Source organism: Alligator mississippiensis, chromosome 3 (assembly GCF_030867095.1).
Source record: "Alligator mississippiensis isolate rAllMis1 chromosome 3, rAllMis1, whole genome shotgun sequence".
In the NCBI taxonomy this organism is placed as follows: domain Eukaryota; kingdom Metazoa; phylum Chordata; order Crocodylia; family Alligatoridae; genus Alligator; species Alligator mississippiensis.
Window position 1 is genome coordinate 113,729,316 of NC_081826.1, and position 21,049 is coordinate 113,750,364.

At 43.7% G+C, this 21,049-nt stretch overlaps 1 protein-coding gene across 1 annotated transcript in view; it reads right to left on the bottom strand.

The window, feature by feature from the left end:
• Window positions 1-20,641, bottom strand: part of PARD6G (par-6 family cell polarity regulator gamma) — a 98,595-nt gene extending 77,954 nt beyond the window's left edge. Inside the window, exon 1 of the mRNA XM_019490490.2 lies at window positions 20,250-20,641. Coding sequence (XP_019346035.1) covers window positions 20,250-20,321 — 72 coding nt within the window. The 5' untranslated portion in view covers window positions 20,322-20,641. The remainder of the gene's footprint in view (window positions 1-20,249) is intronic.
• Window positions 20,642-21,049: the final 408 nt, after the last annotated feature.

Sequence of the window (21,049 nt, forward strand, 5' to 3'; positions counted from 1 at the left end):
GAATACAATTATAGTGAATGTTTAGATAAAGTTTGTCCTCACATAAAAGGAAACATATGTTAAAGCTTTAAAAAGAGATAATAATAGCAGCTTTATCCCTCCCCTTCCTTAGTCTAAGGAAGGTTTAGTAGAGCTTGAAGGCTTAACTCAGACTCTGTCTCCCGTTGTCTATATGTCTTTTAAAACCAGTTAGCCACTCTTCCTCTTAATAGAGTTGGCCGAAGGATGTTCATTCCATTTCACAGCAGCTTTCAGGGTTTCAAAACCAAGGTTTTCAAGGTTTCAGGGGATCAAGAACATCCCCTTTGATGTTTACATGAAAACAACTGGGCTGTGATGTTTAGTTTGGGATTAAAAGCTGAGTTTTCAGATCTGCACATGTGTTTCTACTTGGTTACAGCACTGGCCTAGGATGCAAGTAACTCAGGCTCAAGGGCCTGAACTGCCTGGTTCAGAGTGATCAGACAAAATAGTCTCCCCTGAACCCGAGTCACCCACATCCCAGGCCAGTGTCCTAGATGCCAGACTGCAGAGTGTGAAAGAACACACTTTCCATTAGTTTTTTTCCTTTCTCTCTCTCTGTTCTTCCCCTGCTACTCTTAAGAGTTTCAACAAAAGCTTCATTAAAACCAAGCACCTCTATAAAGAAAGGTAGTTAGTCATGTTAGTCCAGTGGTGGTGCATAGGTGGTGCACGTGCACCCCCTGTCAGGCTGCGCTCCTTGTTTAGCTGGCGGGCAAGCAGAAACACCAGTGCCCTGGGCCCCTGTGAGCACTGGCCGGGAAGCGGGGCCACCAGCAAAAGCAGCTGTGCCACTTCTGGAAATGACCGCAGGACTTTATGGTAAATGAGATTTCCTGCAGGGGACCCCCCCCTTCCCGGCCAGTGAGATCGGCTGCCAGGGGACCCCAGTTGCTGACTGGTGTCAGGGGGGGGCACGTGCCCTCCCTGACTCAAGAGGCACCAGTCACCCATGTGTTAGTCTGAAGTCAGGCAGAAGGCAGGGCAGGGAGGCACCTCAGAAACTAACCCAAAAGATGCCAAACACCTTCCATTTCCAGAACGAAGATGAGGAGTCTCCAGACTTTCAGAGTATTGTAAACAGACAGCAACGGAAGTGGAACACCCAGCCTAGTCCTCTAGATATAAGACAGGGCCAAACTTTGGGGTAAGTTGTGATCTGCATTAAAACTTGCATCTCCAATATGTCAAGTTCTGTCATTCAAGCTTCTTCTCAACTATTACCATGAAACAGGATCACTTGCAACTGATCAGCACAGGGTCACAAAAAAAAAAAAAAAAGAGCTAAAGGATTTTTCTGAAGACAGTTTGCTCTTCAAATCTAACTATTGTTTTGTTTGTTAAGTTCCTGACTGGCAACTTGCGCTGTGCCTTACAAGTCATTTTCTTGCTCAACCTATTAGTTTTACAGCTAGAGAGCCCTAAGACAGCCCTCCCACAGGCCTGAACTATTACTATTTATCTTGCAGCAGGTAAAGGCAATAGCTTTGGCTGTGCTCTTTAATTACTTATGCATTTCTGAGAATCCCACACTTCAGCATTTAAGCCTAGCTGTGATGATGTTAAACGCTTATTTAGTCAAAATATAACAAATTAAGCTGCTCGTTTATAATACAAACAGCTGGGTCTAGTTTGGATTTCACTTCAAAGTACCCATCCAAATACATTGAAGCCAAATAAAACAGACCAAATTTGAGTGGAGTCAGAACTCCTGTTTCCTGTTACTCTCTCCAATTTTGAGTGGCACTTTACCTCCATGGACATAGTTTAACCTACATTAAAATGAGTAACGTGTTAATATGAGTAATGAGTAAGCAGTGATGTTTTTATTGGATCGGAGCAGCCTGCAGATTCTTTTCTCCTAGATTCAGATGACTGAACAAGCCACCAGTTTAGGTGGAACTGAACTAGAGACAAAAATAAACCTTGTTTGGATTATGATTAGAACCTGCATCTCCTACTCCACAAGTTTGTCTGTGAAGGCAGGATTTCTTTAATTTAAATGATTACATGTAATAAGACCAGTGTATTTGCTGATTAAATGCCAATCCCAATGCTAATAAAACAAATTTATTTTATTACTACTTGTAAACTGCCATGCATGTTCATGGTGCCATACAATACAGATGTATGGTAGTCCACTCAGAGCAAGAAATCCAAGATCAAGAGCCCCAGATCCTACAGGAGGACCCTTGTGCCTGTGTCAAACTTCAGTGATTTCAGCAGACCATCAGGCTGGCCACCTAGAGTAATACCCTTGATAATGTAAATGAATTGGGGTCTGATCCAATAATGTTAAGCAGAGGAGCAAGTTTGTGCATGTGTCTAACCCTGTGAAGTCACCACCTAACCCCATCAAGTCATTGAAATACTTGCTGCAGTGGTTTTGTTACTGATGCAAGCGTGCGAGTAGTTTTACTTGGGTGTAGGTTGTAGCCATGTTGGTCTAAGGACATAGGCAGACAAGGTTCTTTGGATGAATCTGATATATATATAGTGGCTTGTTCAATCATCTTAAGTAGTTTTACTTAAATTAAGGCTTAGTTATTTTATTTTTGTAAAAACTTAAGGCAAAAACGCCTAAACTTTGAAGGAAGGATAGGAGAAGGGAATGAGGACTCACTATGTAGGAAACTTAAAAGAGATAACAAAAGTTTGTTTTAGAGGTTAGTATTATTATAGTAATTTGGCTGATTAAGTTTCACTATGATATACAAGGACCACAGCAAACCATTGTCAATGGGTTCCTTTCAGAGCAAAAGTGCTTTAGCAATGACCACCTGTGCATCTTTCCTAATGAGACTGATAAAGAGTATCACAGTAATAACAGTACCACACAAGTGGGAGACTAGATGCCAGACATTGTATTCAACTAGAAGACTTTTCAGATAACTCCCCCCACCTCCCCACCAGTAACTTCAGTTCTAAGCAATTTTCAAGATTGCCATCTCAACTATCTGCTTTCCTAAGCTAAAAAGTAAAGCTTATATTCAGCATATCAGACAAAAAGAGAGACTGGAACAGAGACTCTGCTGACAGACACCAGCAGAACAATACTTCATTATGAAAAAAGCTAATCCACTTATTAGAATTGTTAGTTTATTGAACAATGAGGCAGGGGACTCTACTTTGACTCACTTACTCAATGTCAATATTTCAACTGATATGACAGAAGTTAGTGGAAAGGAGGAGTCAAGGGGAATGAAGATAATTTAGTCTGACGGAACTACTAATGTCTAACAAAACAGAGAATCACACATTTGCTTTTCAAACAATACACCCTGTTCTAAGATCCTCTTAAATTATCAGCCAGCCACTAGCCTACTTGTAATAACAGCAAAAAGTACCTAAACTAAAATGTCGCAAGCTACACAGGAACTAGGGTCCACTTTCATAAGAAAGGAATGCCAAGAACAACAAGACACCAGACAAGAGACCAGGATCTCTGCATAAATTCACATCTAGATCATGGAGAGCTGCAGGTTGTTGATTTGCAGCTGTCTGACCAAGCCACAGGCCACTCCTCAACACCAACAGCAGATCCCAAAACAAAAATAAATACATTAACCAATAAAAACAAAAATGTAGCTGGGTTTTGAGACTTTCAATTCAAAATGTTTAAGGAAAAATCCAAAATATGAAGAAGCTTGTGCTAATGTCAAAAAAAGGCTACTGCAAGCTATGTGTTTAGACCAGGGGTTGGCAGCCAACAGCCTGTGGGCTGGATCTGGCCTGCGGAGCCATTTTAAGAGGGCTGCAGGGCTGGGGGGCTTCAGCAGCATTACTGTGAGGGTAGCAGGTTTTGCCCACACTGTGGCCGGGCAGCTGCCAGGTCAGAAGTGCCGGCCCACCTTGGAACCAAGCTGCATTGTTTCAGCCTACTGCTTGTTACCTATGGCCAACACTGCTTTAGATGATTCTAATGCAAATTATAACAGAGAGTAATGTTTGGCAACAAACTTTAATTGCTAGCCACATCCTTCTCACAAAACAGGGTGGCAGGTATAGAAAGCACAAAAACAAAACTGTGCGTTGGTTAACATTGTACACTGTGGCTGCCTATAGACATGCTCATTTGCTTTCTAACTGGAATGGCTCCAGAGTCGTCTCACTGTCACGCGTATGAAGCCCCTGCCGCATTTCAAATGGCTGCGGAGGCACTTTAACCAAATCTGGTCTAATTAGCTTTAGATAGAGCATCCTGTAGTCATTTTGAAATGCATGGGGGCTTACTACGTGTGACGGTGAGCCGTTTTAATTAGAATGGCTGTCTGGGAACTGCTCTAATTAACACCTCCCTCTGCCCCTTGCGCACATGTATAGGCAGCCGGTGTGGACTAACCGTTCTGTGGGGTCCTCAAGGTGGTAAGAGATAAGAGTGCATCTGTGCAGGGAAAGCACCAGGAGTTAAGGCAAAGCAGTAAGGGAAGGGAAAGGACAGACAAGGGCCGCCAGGCAAATGGAAGGGTTCAAGGAGAACAGCCAAGGAAGACTCTGTTCTACACCCTTCAAAACTCCTATTGACTTTATCATGACTTTAGTTGGAGTCTCCTTCCTCCTGGACTACGTCTTACTGTGGTGGGAAAGCTTGCGTGCTCCAGTGACCTTGAGAATTACGCTGGAGGGAGTATGGCTCTCACTACAGTCACCTATGGCAGATAGGCCAAAGGGTACGAGAGACGGTAAAGGCAACCCATTGGTCACCTTGGAAGACCCCCATAAAACAAAGCTGCCACAGAAAACTGTTCAGCCTAACAAGCTTAAAACTCATTCAGATCAAACTGGCACGGGAAGATTGGTGCCAATCTTAAGATCGCTGAAGATGGAAGATAGGCATAGAGGCCTGATGTTCCAATGGAAGAGAGGCATAAATGAGTGAATACAGCGTGTTCTCAGACTTCCCTTCTCCACTCTCGACTCTTCTGTCCTTTTCCCATCACAAAGTCAGCTATGCCTCACCCCCGATATTCTTTTGCTCTGAGAAGTGACTGGGGAAAGGGGGGAGAGAAAATCCCATGACCATGCTGAGATCCTCCTCTATATGTTCATTCTTTCCTCCTTCAGTGTTAAGATCTTCCAAACACTGTTCTGCTGATTGTCCTTACTTCTTCTGCTCTCTCCACACAGGATCTTGCTATTTTGATCATAAAGGAAATGAAAAAATACACTATGACCTTCCCCCTCCCACTGGGCCTACCCTACACCTCCTACTGCTTTAGACAGAAGTTTATTGGCTGTTCTCCCCATCAGACCCTTTCACTTTGCCCTGGTGATCCCATCCCACCTGCTTCACACTAGCCTCCTTACTGTTCCTTGGTCTCACTCTCCTCTGACTCCTTCCTCTAAACATGCTTACATCTCTCCAATCTTAAAAACACTTCCCACTCCTCATGTCACTAGCTTTTCCACTTATTCTCCACCTTCCTTTCATTTTTTTGTTCACTGAAATTCCTATTCAAGATCACTGTTTACAGGTCCTTTCTTCCAATTACACCCAAATCCTCTCCAACATGGTGTCCACCCCTTGCACTTAGCCAAAACAACTATCAGAGTCTCCAATGACTTCTTCCTGCAGAAAGAACTCAGAATTTAGACCATCCTCATTACTTATCAGTAAAATTATATTTTTTGCAGCCAAAAGGCCTTTTTTAAGCCTTGCCCTACCTTGGCTTCTATGGTTCTCTTTGCCTTGTACTCCCCTTTCCTTTCTAATTGCTCCTTCAGTCTCTTTTATAAATCTACCTTATCCCTATCCCCACCTCGTCCATCTCTGGAGGATCTATAGAGCTTTATCTTTGCTCTTCTTTTTACACCTCCACATCTTATCTGCCAAAGTCAAGCACCATCTCCAAACTTACTGCTCACAGACCTACTCCTACTGCAGATCTAGCTTCTTCTATCCAAATTAAAATCTGGGCCTGGCTCTCCAGTATCTGTCCACAGATACATGCATTGAGGTGGCCAGTACAGAGCTCAATCTTCCATGAACACCTCCTGACTCCTTTTCTCAATTGCTATGGACACTACCATACTGTCAGTCACTCCCATCTATTGCTTATGTATAACTGTCACTCAGGCCCATGTAGGTCCTCACTTCCAATCATATTTAAGATGTACAGATTCCTTCTGCATAACACCTTGAAGAAGAGGCATTTCCCATTTGTCCACACATCTAAAACTCGTCTAGGTTCTCATTGTCTTGCATTTCCAGTTACCATAACATGCTTCTCTCTGGCCTTGACATGTGCCACTTTGCCCCACCCATGGCCTCCCAGAACACTGCTGTGAAAAAAAAAATTTACCCAGTCTCTTGGATTACTTCACCCCCTTCTTTGCATCCTTCCATTAACTTCCCTTTAATAGCATCCAACAAGTTACTTGTATTCACTTACAAGGCCCTCCTCTTAAAGGCAACTGACTCCTGCCTTTCTACTTTGTCTCCCTCTTCTACTTCCTACTTGTTTTGTTTCCAGACAAGCACCTGCATTTTCTTCCCATGCTACCTTTCCCATGCGGGAGGAGTGTTCAGTAAACATCCACAAGCCATTTCACTGTTCTTCAAATACCTCCTTCAAACTCTCTCTGCGTACACACCCCTTTACAATATGTACTGGTATGCTGAGACCACCAACTTCTATGCTGACCAGTACTGGCTCTATGTCAATGTACTCTCCTGTCTGTTTGTATCCTTCTGTTGGCTCTGGTCTTATGATTGTAAGGTCTTTGGGGTACAGACTTAGTTTCATTTGTTCAGAGCAGTGGTTTTCAACCTGCAGTCCACAGACCTTTGGGGGTCTACAGACTATGCCTAAGGGGGCCACAAAAGATGACTACGACCAATCAAAAGTATGTGAATACCCACACGTACAATTCAAAAGGGTCCACACCTCCATCTGAAATTTCCAAAGAGATCTGCACTTCCACTTGAAGTTTTTTTAGGGGTGCGCACATGAAAAAAGGTTGAAAAATCACAGGTTTGGAGCTTAGAAGGTGGGGCCCTCATGGCTGTCCACTACGGCCCCATAGCCACATGTCTCAGCACATTTCAGGAAGCTATGCCATGCTGCAGCATGGAGCAAAGCACCAAGATATGCCCAGGTAGAGCGCAAACAGCAAGGAGGGTAAAGCATAGCCAGACCCACTACTCAGCCACAGAGTTGTGTGGCCAATGCCAAAAGCAAATAAACTAGCATAGCCTAGGCCTCTGGCAAGAGCCAAACACTTGTAGATGTATTTACTAGAAGAAATTAAATCATGTGAGGTGCAGACATACACCACCTTTAAAACCCACTCTAGTAACAAAAATTATTACAGGCTTAGTTAAAACCATTCCTAAACTTTGCCAGAGGCTTTCTACATTTTGACTGCACAAACAATTGCAGACGAGTCATTTGAGGCACACACCTGAACAAACCTGATCAGCAAATGCGAACAACATTGTAGGCGAAGCAGGAGATGGCCTTAGGCTTGGTGGCCATGGGATTTGTGTGCCGCACCCTTCTTCTTCACATTCCAAATTAAATTTGCTTCAGGAAATTCCAATGGGACTGGGAATAACCCCACACTCAGAGCCAGGGAGGTGGGCTGGGAACTTAAAAGGTATGCTTTGCATTTTTGTCCTTATTTATATTTCTGTTGTAAGGCAGAATTTACATTCGGAGGCGTGTTTTGGTTTTTTTAACTACAAGTTAAGGGTGCAATGAGAGAGCAAAGAGGCAAGCAAGCATTTAAAGAATAATTATAAGGGACCACTGAGGAAAGCCAGTATTAACTGGGTGTGGGAAACAAACTAGATACACTTGGAGCAGTCTTGCAGGCCTCTGTTAAACAGGGCTTCCAGAAACTCCAGAATTTTAATGGAAGACAGATATCGATTCTGGTTTCAGCTCTAAACCAATGACCTTTTGCTCCATAAAGAACTGGGTGGTCCATTCACATCCCAGAGCATGTTACCTGTGTATTTCCCTCGTTAGGGGACTGCTGCACAAAATGCAGCCAGGTTTCAAAGTGCCAATGACACACTGGAACAACACTGCTGTGTGGACAACTCAACTATGCCTGTCATATCCAGATCACAATAGCTTGGCATGACTCGTTTACAACAGTCACTGTACTTGGCTGTACCATAGTCATAGTACCTGTATATGCTACGCGTTAATACATAAGAAGCAATCTTGAGGAATGTTTATAAATCGGAAGGGCTTGAAGGCTTGTTATACTGCTTCCAGGGATGTATTTGTTAGTCGTGTTGGTCTGAGACAAAAAGAAATGCAAAATACTAGAACACTTGGTTCAGAGACGATCCCTGCCTTATCTGCACGTCAAAGAGCAACTCACACAGAAACTCTCTCATGGACCCAGAAGAACAGACATCTACCTTCAGCTTCCTCTGTGCAAAATGAAGTTTATTTTCTACCTATAAGGACTTTTACCATCTTTAATTTTCCCTCAGCCTGAAGAAGGGCATGTGTGCCCAAAAGCTCAAAGAAAGATAATTTTTTTGCGATTTCTTACTTGTTATACTTAAAATTTTCCAGGATAGTCCATACTGTAGGTGACTGGGACAGCAAAAGGAGAGAGGACAATAGTCATTCTTTTCTCTCTATCATTCTCAAATAATGTTGGCAAAAACATGCCATTTTCCTTCCATCTCCCATCACCTTTTACAAATGTACTGACTTGCCATTCATCAAGTGGGATACTTTGCCTACTGCAACTCTTCAACAATGCCCTGGCCCACTACAGATACCAAGACCCCTGGATCTATAGACTGGACAGGTCATGTTTAATAGATATGACCACTCCAAGAAGCCTTCCCAGTTTCAGAATGAAGGTGTCCAATAACACAGGAAAGATGAAGGACTTGTTTTGCCCAGCTAGCTTGCTGGGCACTGTACAGTACACAAAAATAAAGCTAGCTTCTGCACGGAGGAGCTCCGATGTTTTTTGCTGAAGTGTCAGTTAGGCTCCTCTTTCAGCTCACATGAGATTCATGTTTACAGGCCAACATCTTTTTGACTTTGGAACTGGATTTTGCAGAAATCCAGAAATAAAATACAGCTAATCCAGTATGAGTAAAGTCAAGCTTGGTTTGGCATCTTTTCTTCATTTAAAATGACAACAATATATTGTGGGTTTTTCCAAGTATTCATTACATTTAGTTTGGATATAAATCACTTACATTTCACGGCTTACAAGAAGAAATTAAATCAACTTACACTTCGTAGCAACATTTTGACTGAGGCTTTGGGTTTGTTTTTACTCTAGTTACTTGAGGGTATATATGTTCAGGGAGAATTCCAAACTTAAATTCTATTTTTGATATCAAAGTAGGTACCAAAATATAATATTTTAAGCAGCGTTATTTGAATCCCGATAAAAGAATAAACCATTTTTCATTTTTAAAGACATGGGGCCTACTTCAATTCCAATTTAAGTCCCAAAGCTAAAGTCACCATTGGCTTCAGTGGGCCTTAGATCAAGGACCAAGCTTTTTAATTAAGCCAGCAGGATGACATAACTTGGGGTTCAGGATATGAGTCAAGCTACTGTGGATTGGCTGACATCAGTTTATAGGCTAGTTTTCACTGCAGTCCTTAAGGTTATAATACAAGATGATATTCACAGGCAACAGAAGTATTCAGTTGTATGATGCTGATGTGGGTATATAATATTTCAATTGCTGAAGTGCATATACAGCAGCTAAGTTGATTTTTTGCACAAAAAAGTTGTGTTTTTTTGCAGCTGACTATGCCTTTGATTCATAAAGGAGAATAGAGTACATTAGCAGGACAACCCACAAGCTGTTTGAGTGTTTCTCCATGCTCACAATTGTTTTTAATAGGGAAGATTTGATGGAAGACTTTTACTTGTGTGCGCACGCACTTGGTTATCTGCAATATTACTTGTACAAAAGCAGAGCACAGCTGAGACCAAGGAGATGTGACCTGCATTGGAAAGTTTCATTCCATATCATGACCTTTATTTGTCCTTACTGGGTACATTCAAAATTGATTATTATTAGAGGCCTATTAAAAATCTAATTGCAGTATTTAGCTATGGCACCAAATGACCAAACATTGTACTGGGGTAGAGCAAAATTAGGGATGGAATAGTTAACATAACAACCATAAAATTCTATTTATATATTGACCAGTAGTGAGTCTGATTACCTATTGTAGAAGGATGCTGTTTGCAGTTTCATTATAGAAAGTCAACATTTATCTTACAAAAAAGAATGCTGCAGTTTCTCATGGTTAATACAGTCAATTCTGGTTAATTTGCCACTCGAAAGGGAATGCACATAAACAGGCAATTATTACCTTGTAGTGATCAGTTATCAAAAATTGATAATAGGTAGAACGCAGAGGGCATTGGCATGGAATTGGAATAGCGACGAATTAAACCATAGTAGGAAATTATTCCATAGGTGTATTAACCACAGTTTAAAGTAATTTGCTACTGTACGCCATGAAAATAGAACCACATCAGGAAAAAAGGGATGCTTCTGATCCTTAATAATTTTTATTTTCCAAGCAGAAGATTTGACAAATAACTTCTTCAAAAGTTTTTCTTTTTGAAAGGAAACAAAGTGCATCTTTCTTTACTTCTTTTACATTTACTTTGCCTGTGGAAAATAAGGTAAATAGACTAAGATGCATATTATCTTTTTTTTACCTTTTAAACAAAGTTGCAGAATTCTACTTTTTAAAGGACCTTCAAAATAAATAAATAAATAAATAAATAAATAAAATGTCCCCTCAGCTTTTTCCAAAGACATAGTAAAGCTACAGTATTCCTGCCAAATGGAAAAAGAAACACAGATGTGTGTTTTTAATACGTGTTCTCCAATTTGTAAAGTTGTGAAAATTAAAAAAAAGTTATTTATTTTTACTCAGATTTGGAAAAAAACCCTTATTTTAAAGAAGTCTTCAACTTGAGCCTTCCAGCGGTTATAATTAAAGAGGGAGTCTCACGATGAACGCAAGCATTTTGATCATAAACTTTGCATTACTGTTTTTACAGCACCAAAGCTGTGTGTAGGGCTTCACACAAGCAGCAAATGGCTGGTTCCATCTTTGAATACCTTAAAATCTAAGCAAACATACAAGGTTTCTGCGATTTAAAAAAATCTGATCTATCAGCAATCTGGAGTTCTTAAAGCCTGGGTAAGAAGGTAAAAATGGGCTTGGGGAAAAATCCTTGAAAGACTGTTTCCATAAGCCTGAGGTAGATATCTTTAAATGGAAAGGCAGACACAGTTCTTTGGGTAGACCTGATATCTTTTATTAGACCAACTAAAATAGTTAGAACAATTCTTTGCAAGCTTTCAGGTAAAACACTCTTCTTCAGTTTGTACCCAAAAGCTAGCAAATACGACTTTTTCCAACTATTTTAGTTGGTCTAATAAAAGATATGAGATTTAACCAAATGTCCTTAGACCAACACAGCTACAACCAACACCCCTCAAATGGAAAAGACACTCTACTTTCCACCAACCTGACGGAAGAGCAATTGAGAGCTGGAAACATGAGAGAATACAGCAATTATAATGACAAGTAAAGTAATTATAATGTGACAAGACACAAGTTTGAGTTTTTTTCCAATTCTGGCAGATGCCAAGAGTACCTGCCTCAGTAGACTGCAGAGTTGTTTTAGGTCTGTTTTACAGAAAAAGCTACAGAAAAGTAAAAGGGGTTAAAAAATTTAATTTTATTTCATTATCTGCCTGGGGAAAAGTATTAACTTGCTCCCAAACAGGTTTCCCTTCCACCATTATGCCATGCAGCAATTGAATATAAAACCCTTGTGTTCATGGGTCTTTGGGTTTTGTTTTGTTTTTTTATTGGGGGGGGGTGGGGAGGAGCAGGGGGCAGTGTGGGGTGAGAAGGGAAAAGAGGGAAGGAAAAGAAAAGAGAATTGTTAAACCTTTCAGCCAGAGATCTCTTCTTGAGGGTGCAAGTGCTTAAAGTTTTTAAAGGTTGCCATAGTACAGCAGCAATCTAACATTTTTCCCCAAAACATCTTCCACTCAGTCTAATAAACCTTTCACATGTTTTATGGACTTCAGCGATATCACAAAGACTTTTATTTCCTTAAGGACTTTTATCCAGAAAAAGAAGTAACTGAACTGTCACGTCCAGATGGGTGTAGATATGCAATATAGCGCCACACACAATACATGCAGATGTTCTCTGTGCTGCTACCTTGCAGTGTAGGGTTTGTTTGTTTGTTTGGGGTTTGTTTGGTTTTTTGGGGGTGGAGGGGGGTCACTGTGGGAGATCCCAAGATCAAAAAAGAAAAACACAAGCCTTAAAAAAGTGGAGTGATACACATGGTGCAGCACATGCCACCCAAAACCAGAGCCTGGCCTGCTGGATCCATGCTCCAGCTGCCAGCCAGGCTCCCAACTGCAGGACTGCTGTGGCTGCAGCTCCCAGAGGTCCTCAGGACCCCAGGTAAAGCTGCTGGGGCCAGTACAGTTGCTGGCCCAGCCTCCCCTACCCCACTTGGGGTAACCTGCTGCATGCCACAGTGCACGTGGCATGGGTGTTCCCCGGGGACAAGTAGTAGTGGCATAAGGTGTGCCACTGCTACTTATCCCTGGAGAAACAAGTAGCTGTGCTCATCTGGACTTGGCCAATATCTCCACTGGACAGTGACAAGGTTTTTTAAATTTAGGGAATCAAGTGGCAGATGCTGAAAAAACACTTGAGGGCCATGTTTTCAGCTGCTATAAGTCAGCATGGATGCAATGAAATCAAAGGCATCCAGTTTATTCATACCAGCTGAGAATCTAACTTACATTTTTCTGGTTTTTTGGTTGTAGCTGTGTGGGCCTAAGGAAATAGGCCCACACAGCCAACTGAGTAGCTTCTTTGCAAGCTTTCAGGCACAATCACCCTTCTTCAGGCATAGGAAGTCTCTGCTGTAACTCCAAGGAATGAAAGAAGCTAAAAGCGTGACAGGATGTCATTGAGAATGTAAGTAGGTAGAAATTAGGAAAACATAAGGTAGAGCAGGGAAGGGAGGAGGGAAAGAAGTGTGGGAAATAAAGCCAAAAGTAAGTAAGGGAGACTCACTACTAGTCTTAATACTAGACTTGCTTACTATTACTACTACTTACTACTGCTACTACTACTGTAGAGTCTCCCTTCCTCACCTTTGGCTTTTTTCACCCCTGCTTTCCCCCCCACAACCTTTTGTTTTCTTAATTTCTAACTATTTATATTCTCACTGACATCCTGTGATGTCACACACATCCAGTGATGTCACTCTCACTGCCATCCTGCTTCTTTCATTCCTTGCAGTCTCAACATAGCAACAACTTCCTATGCCTGAAGAAGGGTGATTGTGCCCAAAAGCTTGCAAATAATTTTTTTTCCAACTACTCAGTTGGTCTAATATATCACATCTACCCAAAGAACCTTGCCTACTTACATTTTTCCACACTCGATTTGCCAATAAAGAGAAGACAGAGGTCTACAGTCTGTTTGTGTCTGGTACTGGTGAATCAGGAATAGTGTTGGATACTCTTACGCTTAAATCAAAGAGGATAGTAAACATTACCTGCTATTAGATTATTTGGATGGGACACACAAGGATATACTTCAATTGCTTGTGGGGGCTTAAGAGTCTGTCTTCAGAAAGCAGGTATAGAACACGTGGCTGTAGTAATACATACTTTACTTTTCACTCAGTGATCTCAATGTATTTAAAATAACACACTCACATATGAAAAAATAACAAGAAAAGATGGATGTCCAGATGAAACTTAGTAGAGTCAAGAGAAAGAATTCCATTAATTATGGTCCAATCCATTTGTCTCACATCATGGCCCAAGAATATACAGAAAATCAGTGCAAGAGCTAGGAACATAACCAACTCTATAACATTAACATCGTGCCTCCTTTTCTCATCTCTTGCCATGTATTAGGAACACCCAAGTATAATGAGATTTGAATGCAAAAAATAAATGCTTCTCATCTAGTAGAATGCATTCTGTCATTGCGTTAGCATATTTAATATTTTTCTCCCCTCCAAAAAAGTTAAAAAGGCTAAACAACTGACTTTTGGATCCTGCCTTCTAAGGAAAATTAACTCCAGATCCACTAGCTTGGGTATAATTTCATGCTTAGTTCTCATAGGGACCATTTCTGCATCATAAAGGTTGTAATATACTAGACTGCTAGTGGTTTCTGATGGCCAGATTGTTTCTTGCTTCAGAGTAAGAGTGGACAGATGTCACAGAAAAAAAATAGCAGACCACTGTTCATCACATCTCCCACAAATATTTTTAGAGCTCCTCCACATCCTGAGCCACATTTTTGGAGCTCCTCCACATCAAGATAACAAGAGCTTGAAGCTTCCTGCTTCAAGCTCTTGCACTATGATACCTCCTTGCTTAAGTATTACATTAAAATGAAAGGGATTCCAGCCTTCCAAAGTCTACCATTTCCCTGGTTTCTCAGAAAAGCTTCTGAAGCTCACTGATCCCAAGTGAATTTCATACTGCATACAGTATCCAATAAATACAAGAACTAGGGGTCACAAAATTAATCTAGTAGGTAGTCAATTTAAAACTAACAAAAAAGAAATTCTCTCTCACACCATGTGCAATTCAAGTGTGGAACTCATTGCCACTAGATGTTGGGGAAGCTGTCCATTTAGCCCCATTCAAAAAAGGACTGGACAAATTCTTGGAGGAAAGGGCCATCAGTAGCTATTGAGCATGAGAGTTAGGGATAAGAATTTCCTAGACCTCAGATGCTGGAGGCTGTAAGTGAGAGGAACAGTGGAAAAAAACCCTGCTCATACCCAGTTTTTGCAGCATCCACTCTCTGCCACTGTGTGACAAAGGCCTATTTGATGTGCCAAAAGATCATGGGAGTAGGCCCATCATGGATAGTTGTAAGTCTTCCTTAATAAGGGAGGCCACTTGGGACACAGCAATTAATTCTAAGAGATAAATAATGAGAAAACAGGAAGGTGAGTGAGGTCATATGTTAAGAACAAGGGATGCAGAAGGGGATGCTGAACAAAGTACACCAGCCAGCACCCACTGACCCCTGAATGAGTCACATGGACCTATGGTCTGACCCAGTAAATGGCAATTTTTATGTTTCTACGTTCTTACACATTTGTCTCAGAGGCCATAGTGTTAGAGGACAGGTGAGAAAATATAAGTTCTCATATTCGACTTTTTAGTTCTCACACAGGTTTGGACAGGATTCCCCACTTCAAAGAGGTGATTGGATACTAAATGCTTAAAAGGCTGATAGCGTATAGCTGCCAGGAACACTATTACTGACTAGAGGAGGATATTCCTGCATTTTTTTAGCCAAGTACAAATAGACACACACACACTTTTTTGACTGGGAAGTGGCTTTGCTAGTCAGGTCAGAGGAACTAACACACCAAAATGCACCAGGACTCATCTAATTTGGGATCTATCCCATGTCTAGCAATGGGGCATCAGTGCTCCAGCGAAAGGAATAACATCTCATAGATACAGCATAACTTACAAAAGGTAGCATTATTATACATTAGTTTCTTCCCGACTCTGGTTGACCAGCTATGCTCTAAGAATGAATATTAGTTGTCAGCAGACACGTAAACTTTGTAGACAGCATAACAGAAATGGATAGATGCAGCACTGAATTTGGTACCCTCAGTGACTTGACAGAACTTGCTACATAATTAACATTTAATCTAGAAACACATAGTTGTGAAATTAAAGTTCCCACTGTTATACTGACCCAGGTGCACTGCGTAATAGTTCAGAATCACTGTTGGGTACCTCAATATATTATCTACAGTATTTAAAGATGCCACCTTAAAATGAAATGAATGCCATTTTTATATGCATTTTCTTGGCTTAAAGCTCACCTCTTGACATCAGCAGTGACACCCTGACCCTGCCCCAGAGAAGGAAGACCTTCCAATACTCCCTTTCTCCCCAAACTATCTCCCTCTCCCCATAAAATAACAATCACACATGAACATTTACATTTCTACAAGTGGGAAGAGCTGTAAAATTAAACATGAAGCCATGTTAATGCAATACGAAGCGGAGAATTAGGGCATTTTAAATGTCCGCCAGAGGTGGGGAGGACGGCACTCTAATTAGAGTGGCTCTGAGAGAGCCACTCTTATTAAAAGTGCTGCAGCATCTTGTGTATTCAGCTTCCCATGCTTCAAAACAGTGGCGGAGGCACCTGAACTATTCAAGCACCCCCACCACCATTTTGAAGTGCAGGGACACTGATACAAGAGATACACGAGGCTCTCCAGCAGACTCGATCAGTCGCTTGTGTACAAGCACCCTTGGAGTTTTAATTCAAATGATCTGCAGAATTTAGGCATGTGTTTTAACAGTGCAGGGACCTGAAAATGCAGGTCAAGTGCATTGGGTGTACAATTAGTTGACCGGACTATGTGTGCATGCTAGAGGATTTTTTGAGATACGTACTGAGCGTACAAAGTGCTCTGGTTCTATTATGCACAAAAATTTAAGAGGACTGCCTGAGTAAACAGCAGCCAGAAGGCTCTTAAGGCTCCATTAACCCTACAATACCACCATCCAGGTAGGAAATAGGTGCTCCAAAGCTACATTTTGGATGCCACCTTGAAAAATCCCAAAGAACCAGCACATATGGTAACCATTCTGCTGAATCCAGGCCCACAGATTGCACAAAATGTGAACGGCTCTCTCAAAGGAAAAGGTACATGCTGAATGAATTGAATCGAACAGCTCCATTAACAGCAGTTGTAGGAGATGGAGCGCAGACTAAGCCTGGGTGCTCTAACAAGTTAACCCGTTTACATGGCTTCTGAGTGATTCTGGAATGCTGTGCTATTTCAGAAGGCATTTATTTTATTCCTCCCCCCGCCCTCACGCAACCCCACCATGTGTTTAATCCTCACTGAAGTAGCTATAAAGTTTTTCAACCATGCTGCTAGACTTTAAAAAGCCATGATGTTCAATGCTTAAATGTCAGACTTATTGTTCCACTCAGAGGGCTAGGTGGATTTGATCAAACAGCAGCACTAACTTGTCTCTTCTTGCTGATATTAAATGGTAAGAATTTCAGCCCAAAGGGATTTTCTAAGACTGGCAACCGAAAACAGGATTTAAAAAACCGGAGAACCACATCAAGCCTAGCTACAGGGCAAAAACTACAACATATTCCTGTTGTACGTTACAGTACAGGCAGTCCTCGGACCTACGACACAATTGGTTCCTGAAAACCACTTCTTAAATCAAAACATTGCAACTTTCTCATAAGAAACAATGTTATAAATGGGGGACTGGTTCCTGAACCAAGGCCTGATGCCCTATTTTCACTAAAATACCCCAGAATTTTGTACTCAATCAATTACAGATGAGTAATATAGCTACATTAATGTATTTATATTGTAAACAGAAATCATATTGATTTGGAAGGACTTCTTAGAGGTGACTTTAATGGACTTTTTGAAAGGCTCTTGGTTGGACTTTTTCAAGGGCTCTTGGCTGGTGTCTTCTCAGGAGTCTTGGCTGCAGGTTTTTGTGGAGTCTTGGCTGCTTTCTTAAAGAAAGTGTCCAAGGAAGTTTGGACAGATGCTTTCCAGGGAGATGAGCGACGCAGTGAACTTGCTCGCTAGCATGGCGCTGCATTGGATCAAGCGTTGTAAAGTCGAAACTGATGTCATGAAGTTGAAACAGGGTGTCAATTTATAAACGTTGTGAGCACGAAACGTAACTTGAAGTGTTGTAAGTCGAGGACTGCCTGTACTGTACTGCACAGGTATTTACCACATCAGACGCATGGTGAAATGAAGGTAGTGAGGTTAAGTGATCTGACCAAAGTCACATGGCAAGGCAGTGGCAAGACCAGGAAGAAACCCTAGTCCTCTTTAGCCTCGATTCTCAGTGATTTTGGCACCAAACTCCCACTGAAACCAACAGGTGCTAGGTACCTAAAATACCTCTTGAGGACCTGGCCCCTTATGCCAAGTACTTTGACAGTTTTCTACTGTTCCACAGTAAAGGTTCTCAACTACGGCTGGAGAGACAGCAGAATTACTTGCAATCGTGCAGAATCTTGCTCTGCAACTCACTTCATGGATTTTTATTTATTTATTTCTTCTGGCTTTTTTAGTTTACTATTACTTGGGAACCGGAAGCAGCTGGAATTCTGTCTCATGTCTCAGTATATATTTAAGATGGATGTAATTTACTTCTCATTACAAACACCAGCCCTGTCATTGGCTGCCTTGCTCTAAGGCAGGCAGGCAGGCTTGCTCAAGTTCAACATTCCCTAGGGGGCCCTTCAGAAAGCCATCAAGCTAGAAGGGATGGGGGGTAGGGCAGATCAGGATGCACATAGCAAGGGTCTCGTCTTTCCAAAAGAAGGTCCAGAGGACAACGTGCAGCTTCTTAGGAGTTGAACTTTTTTCCCCAACAAAGGGGAAAAGAAAGAAAGGGAGGGGGGAAATCACCAGATAATCAGATGATCACAGAAACCCAAACAAGTTTAAACATGATTGCATGGCTGAAGATGTGAAGCAAACATGACAGCACTGACTCAGGCTGAGCTTGCTTAAAGGAGCCTGAAAAATTGGAAGAGCAGAGGGGCGGCCGCTGCTAGACCCGCTCAAGATAAAAGGGATCCGAGGCAATTTTGATGAGTTTCCTATAAAAAGTCTGTGTGCGTGTCTCTGTATGGGTGCGTCTGTGTGTGTGTGTGTGTGTGTGTGTCCCTGTCTGTGCATCTGTGTCCCTGTGTACGTGTCTCTCTCTCTCTCTGTGTCTGTCACTGTGTGTCACGTCTCTCTCTGTCTCTGTGTGTCACTCTCTATGTGCATGTCTGTGTGTGTGTGTGTGTGTGTGTGCGCGCGCGCGGTTGTGTATGCGCATGTTTCTCTGGGTCTGTGAGCGTCTCACTCTGTGTGTGTGCATGTCTCTCACTGTACTTGTCTCGTGCTGTATGTTTTGCTGTGTGCCTTACTCTGCGTGAGTCTCTCAGTGTCACGCACTCTCACCGTATGCGCGCATGCACAGCCGTGTGATGCACGTGCCTCGCACGCACTCCCACCATGTGCGCATGCCTCGCGCACTCTCAGCCTGTGCGCATCTCACTCTGTGTGTGTATGTCTCGCTCTCTCGCTCTGTGTGCATCTCACTCACTCACTGTCTGTGTGCTTGTGTGTCTTGCTCTGTGTGTGTGTGTCTCACTCTCTGTCTGCATGTCTTGTTCTCTTGCTCTCAGTCTGTATGTGTGCATGTCTCTCGCTCTCTCAGTGTGTGCGTGTCTCTCGCTTTCTCTCACTGTGCGTCTCTCGCTCTCTCGCTGTGCGTGCATCTCTCGCTCTCTCTCACTGTGCGTGCGTCTCTCGCTCTCTCTCACTGTGCGCGCGTGTCTCTCGCTCTCTCTCACTGTGCGCGCGTGTCTCTCGCTCTCTCTCACTGTGTGCGCGTGTCTCTCGCTCTCTCTCACTGTGTGCGCGTGTCTCTCGCTCTCTCTCACTGTGCGCGCGTGTGCCTGTCTGGTCTGCCTTGTCAGGCCAGCCACAGCTACCTTGCGGGCATTCCCCGAAGTCCACACTCAACTCCTGAGTGGCTGTGCACAGCCAAACAATGGCCGGTTTACATAAAAGCTGGCAAACTTTTTTCCTGCTTGCTCTGGATCCAAGCCACTGCAACAAGAGATTGACTTGAAAGGGAGCAGAGTGGAAAGCTGCAGCATTGCGCCCCCAGCCCAGCCCAGCCCAGCCCAGCCCACCCCCTCTACCCCCTTTCCCTTCAGGATGAATCCGGCTGCGACAGAGCCTAGTGGGCTTCCAGCCCCTCAAACCCTCGGCTTTTGTGCCTTCTTTTGTGCCAACAGCCCCTGGCCACCAGCGCGCTGCCCACACAGCACAAACCTGCCCTGCCTGCAAAACTGGACCAACAACGTCCGGGCGCCCCAGATATTCAGGCAAGCTGCTCTGCCCGCCAATGCAAGGGGCGGAGGGGTAGGCAGCATCCCCCCAGTCCGCCCAGGACAGAAGGAGAGCAGCTGCCACCCGCAATCCCCTGTGCAATAACTTGGGACAGACTTTCCATCAGGAGAAACAACGACCAAAGAAAAAAAAAAGCTCGGGGGGGTGGGGGGGGGTCCTCCATTCATTGGCAAGGAGGGGGAGGAAGGAAGGAAGAAGGAGCTGCTGCGTCCCCAGCCGAGCTCGCCCCGCGATCTCCTTACCTTACTCTTCACTTCCACCGCGCTGCAATCGGGGGAGCGCAGAGTCTGAGACTTGTTAAAACTCCGATTCATGTTTCCGGCCCCCCGCGTCTCCCCGCGGCCGCCGCCTCCTCTCCGCCCTCGCTCCGCAGGGGCCGCCGGCCCAGCTGCCTCCGCCTGCGGGGAGCGCCCCCGCCCCTGCCCCTGCCCCTGCCCCTGCCCCTGCTCCTGCTCCGGTGGAACGCGGCCGCTCCGGACGTTCCAGCCTTTGTCCCGCCCGCCAATCCGAGCGCCCGCCGCGCTCCCCGCGTTCCGCTCCGAACAATCGCTCCGCCGCAGCCCGCAGCGCGCCCGGGACTCAAAGGCAGGGCGGGAGGGAGGCTGCCCGGCCCGGCCCGGCCCGGCCCGGCCCGGACCACGCCTCCCGGCCGGCCTCCCCTTAACCCGCGCCCCTTCCCTGGCCGCGGGAGGGAGGCTCCTCCTCCTGCCTCCGGCGGGTGCGCTTGCAGGGCTACCCACGGCCCTTCTTGCTGGCTGGAGAAGCTGCGGGAGGGGGCTGGGTACGTGAGGCGGCGTAATATAGGGGGGTCTCGACTTTTTTTGTACCGGTAAACCTGGATGCAGGCATGGGCGAACTCAGCAACTGCCTGGAGCCCGGATAGAAAGGGGGGGCCCGAAAATGGGGGGGGAAAAATTACAGTTGCAAAAAAAAGTTTTAATACAGGTTTCCCTCATTTTATACTGTACATGCCTTCCTGAGAAGCAGCGTGTAACTTGAATTTGCATACAGGGAACCCACTTTACAATGTAACAAATAGGGA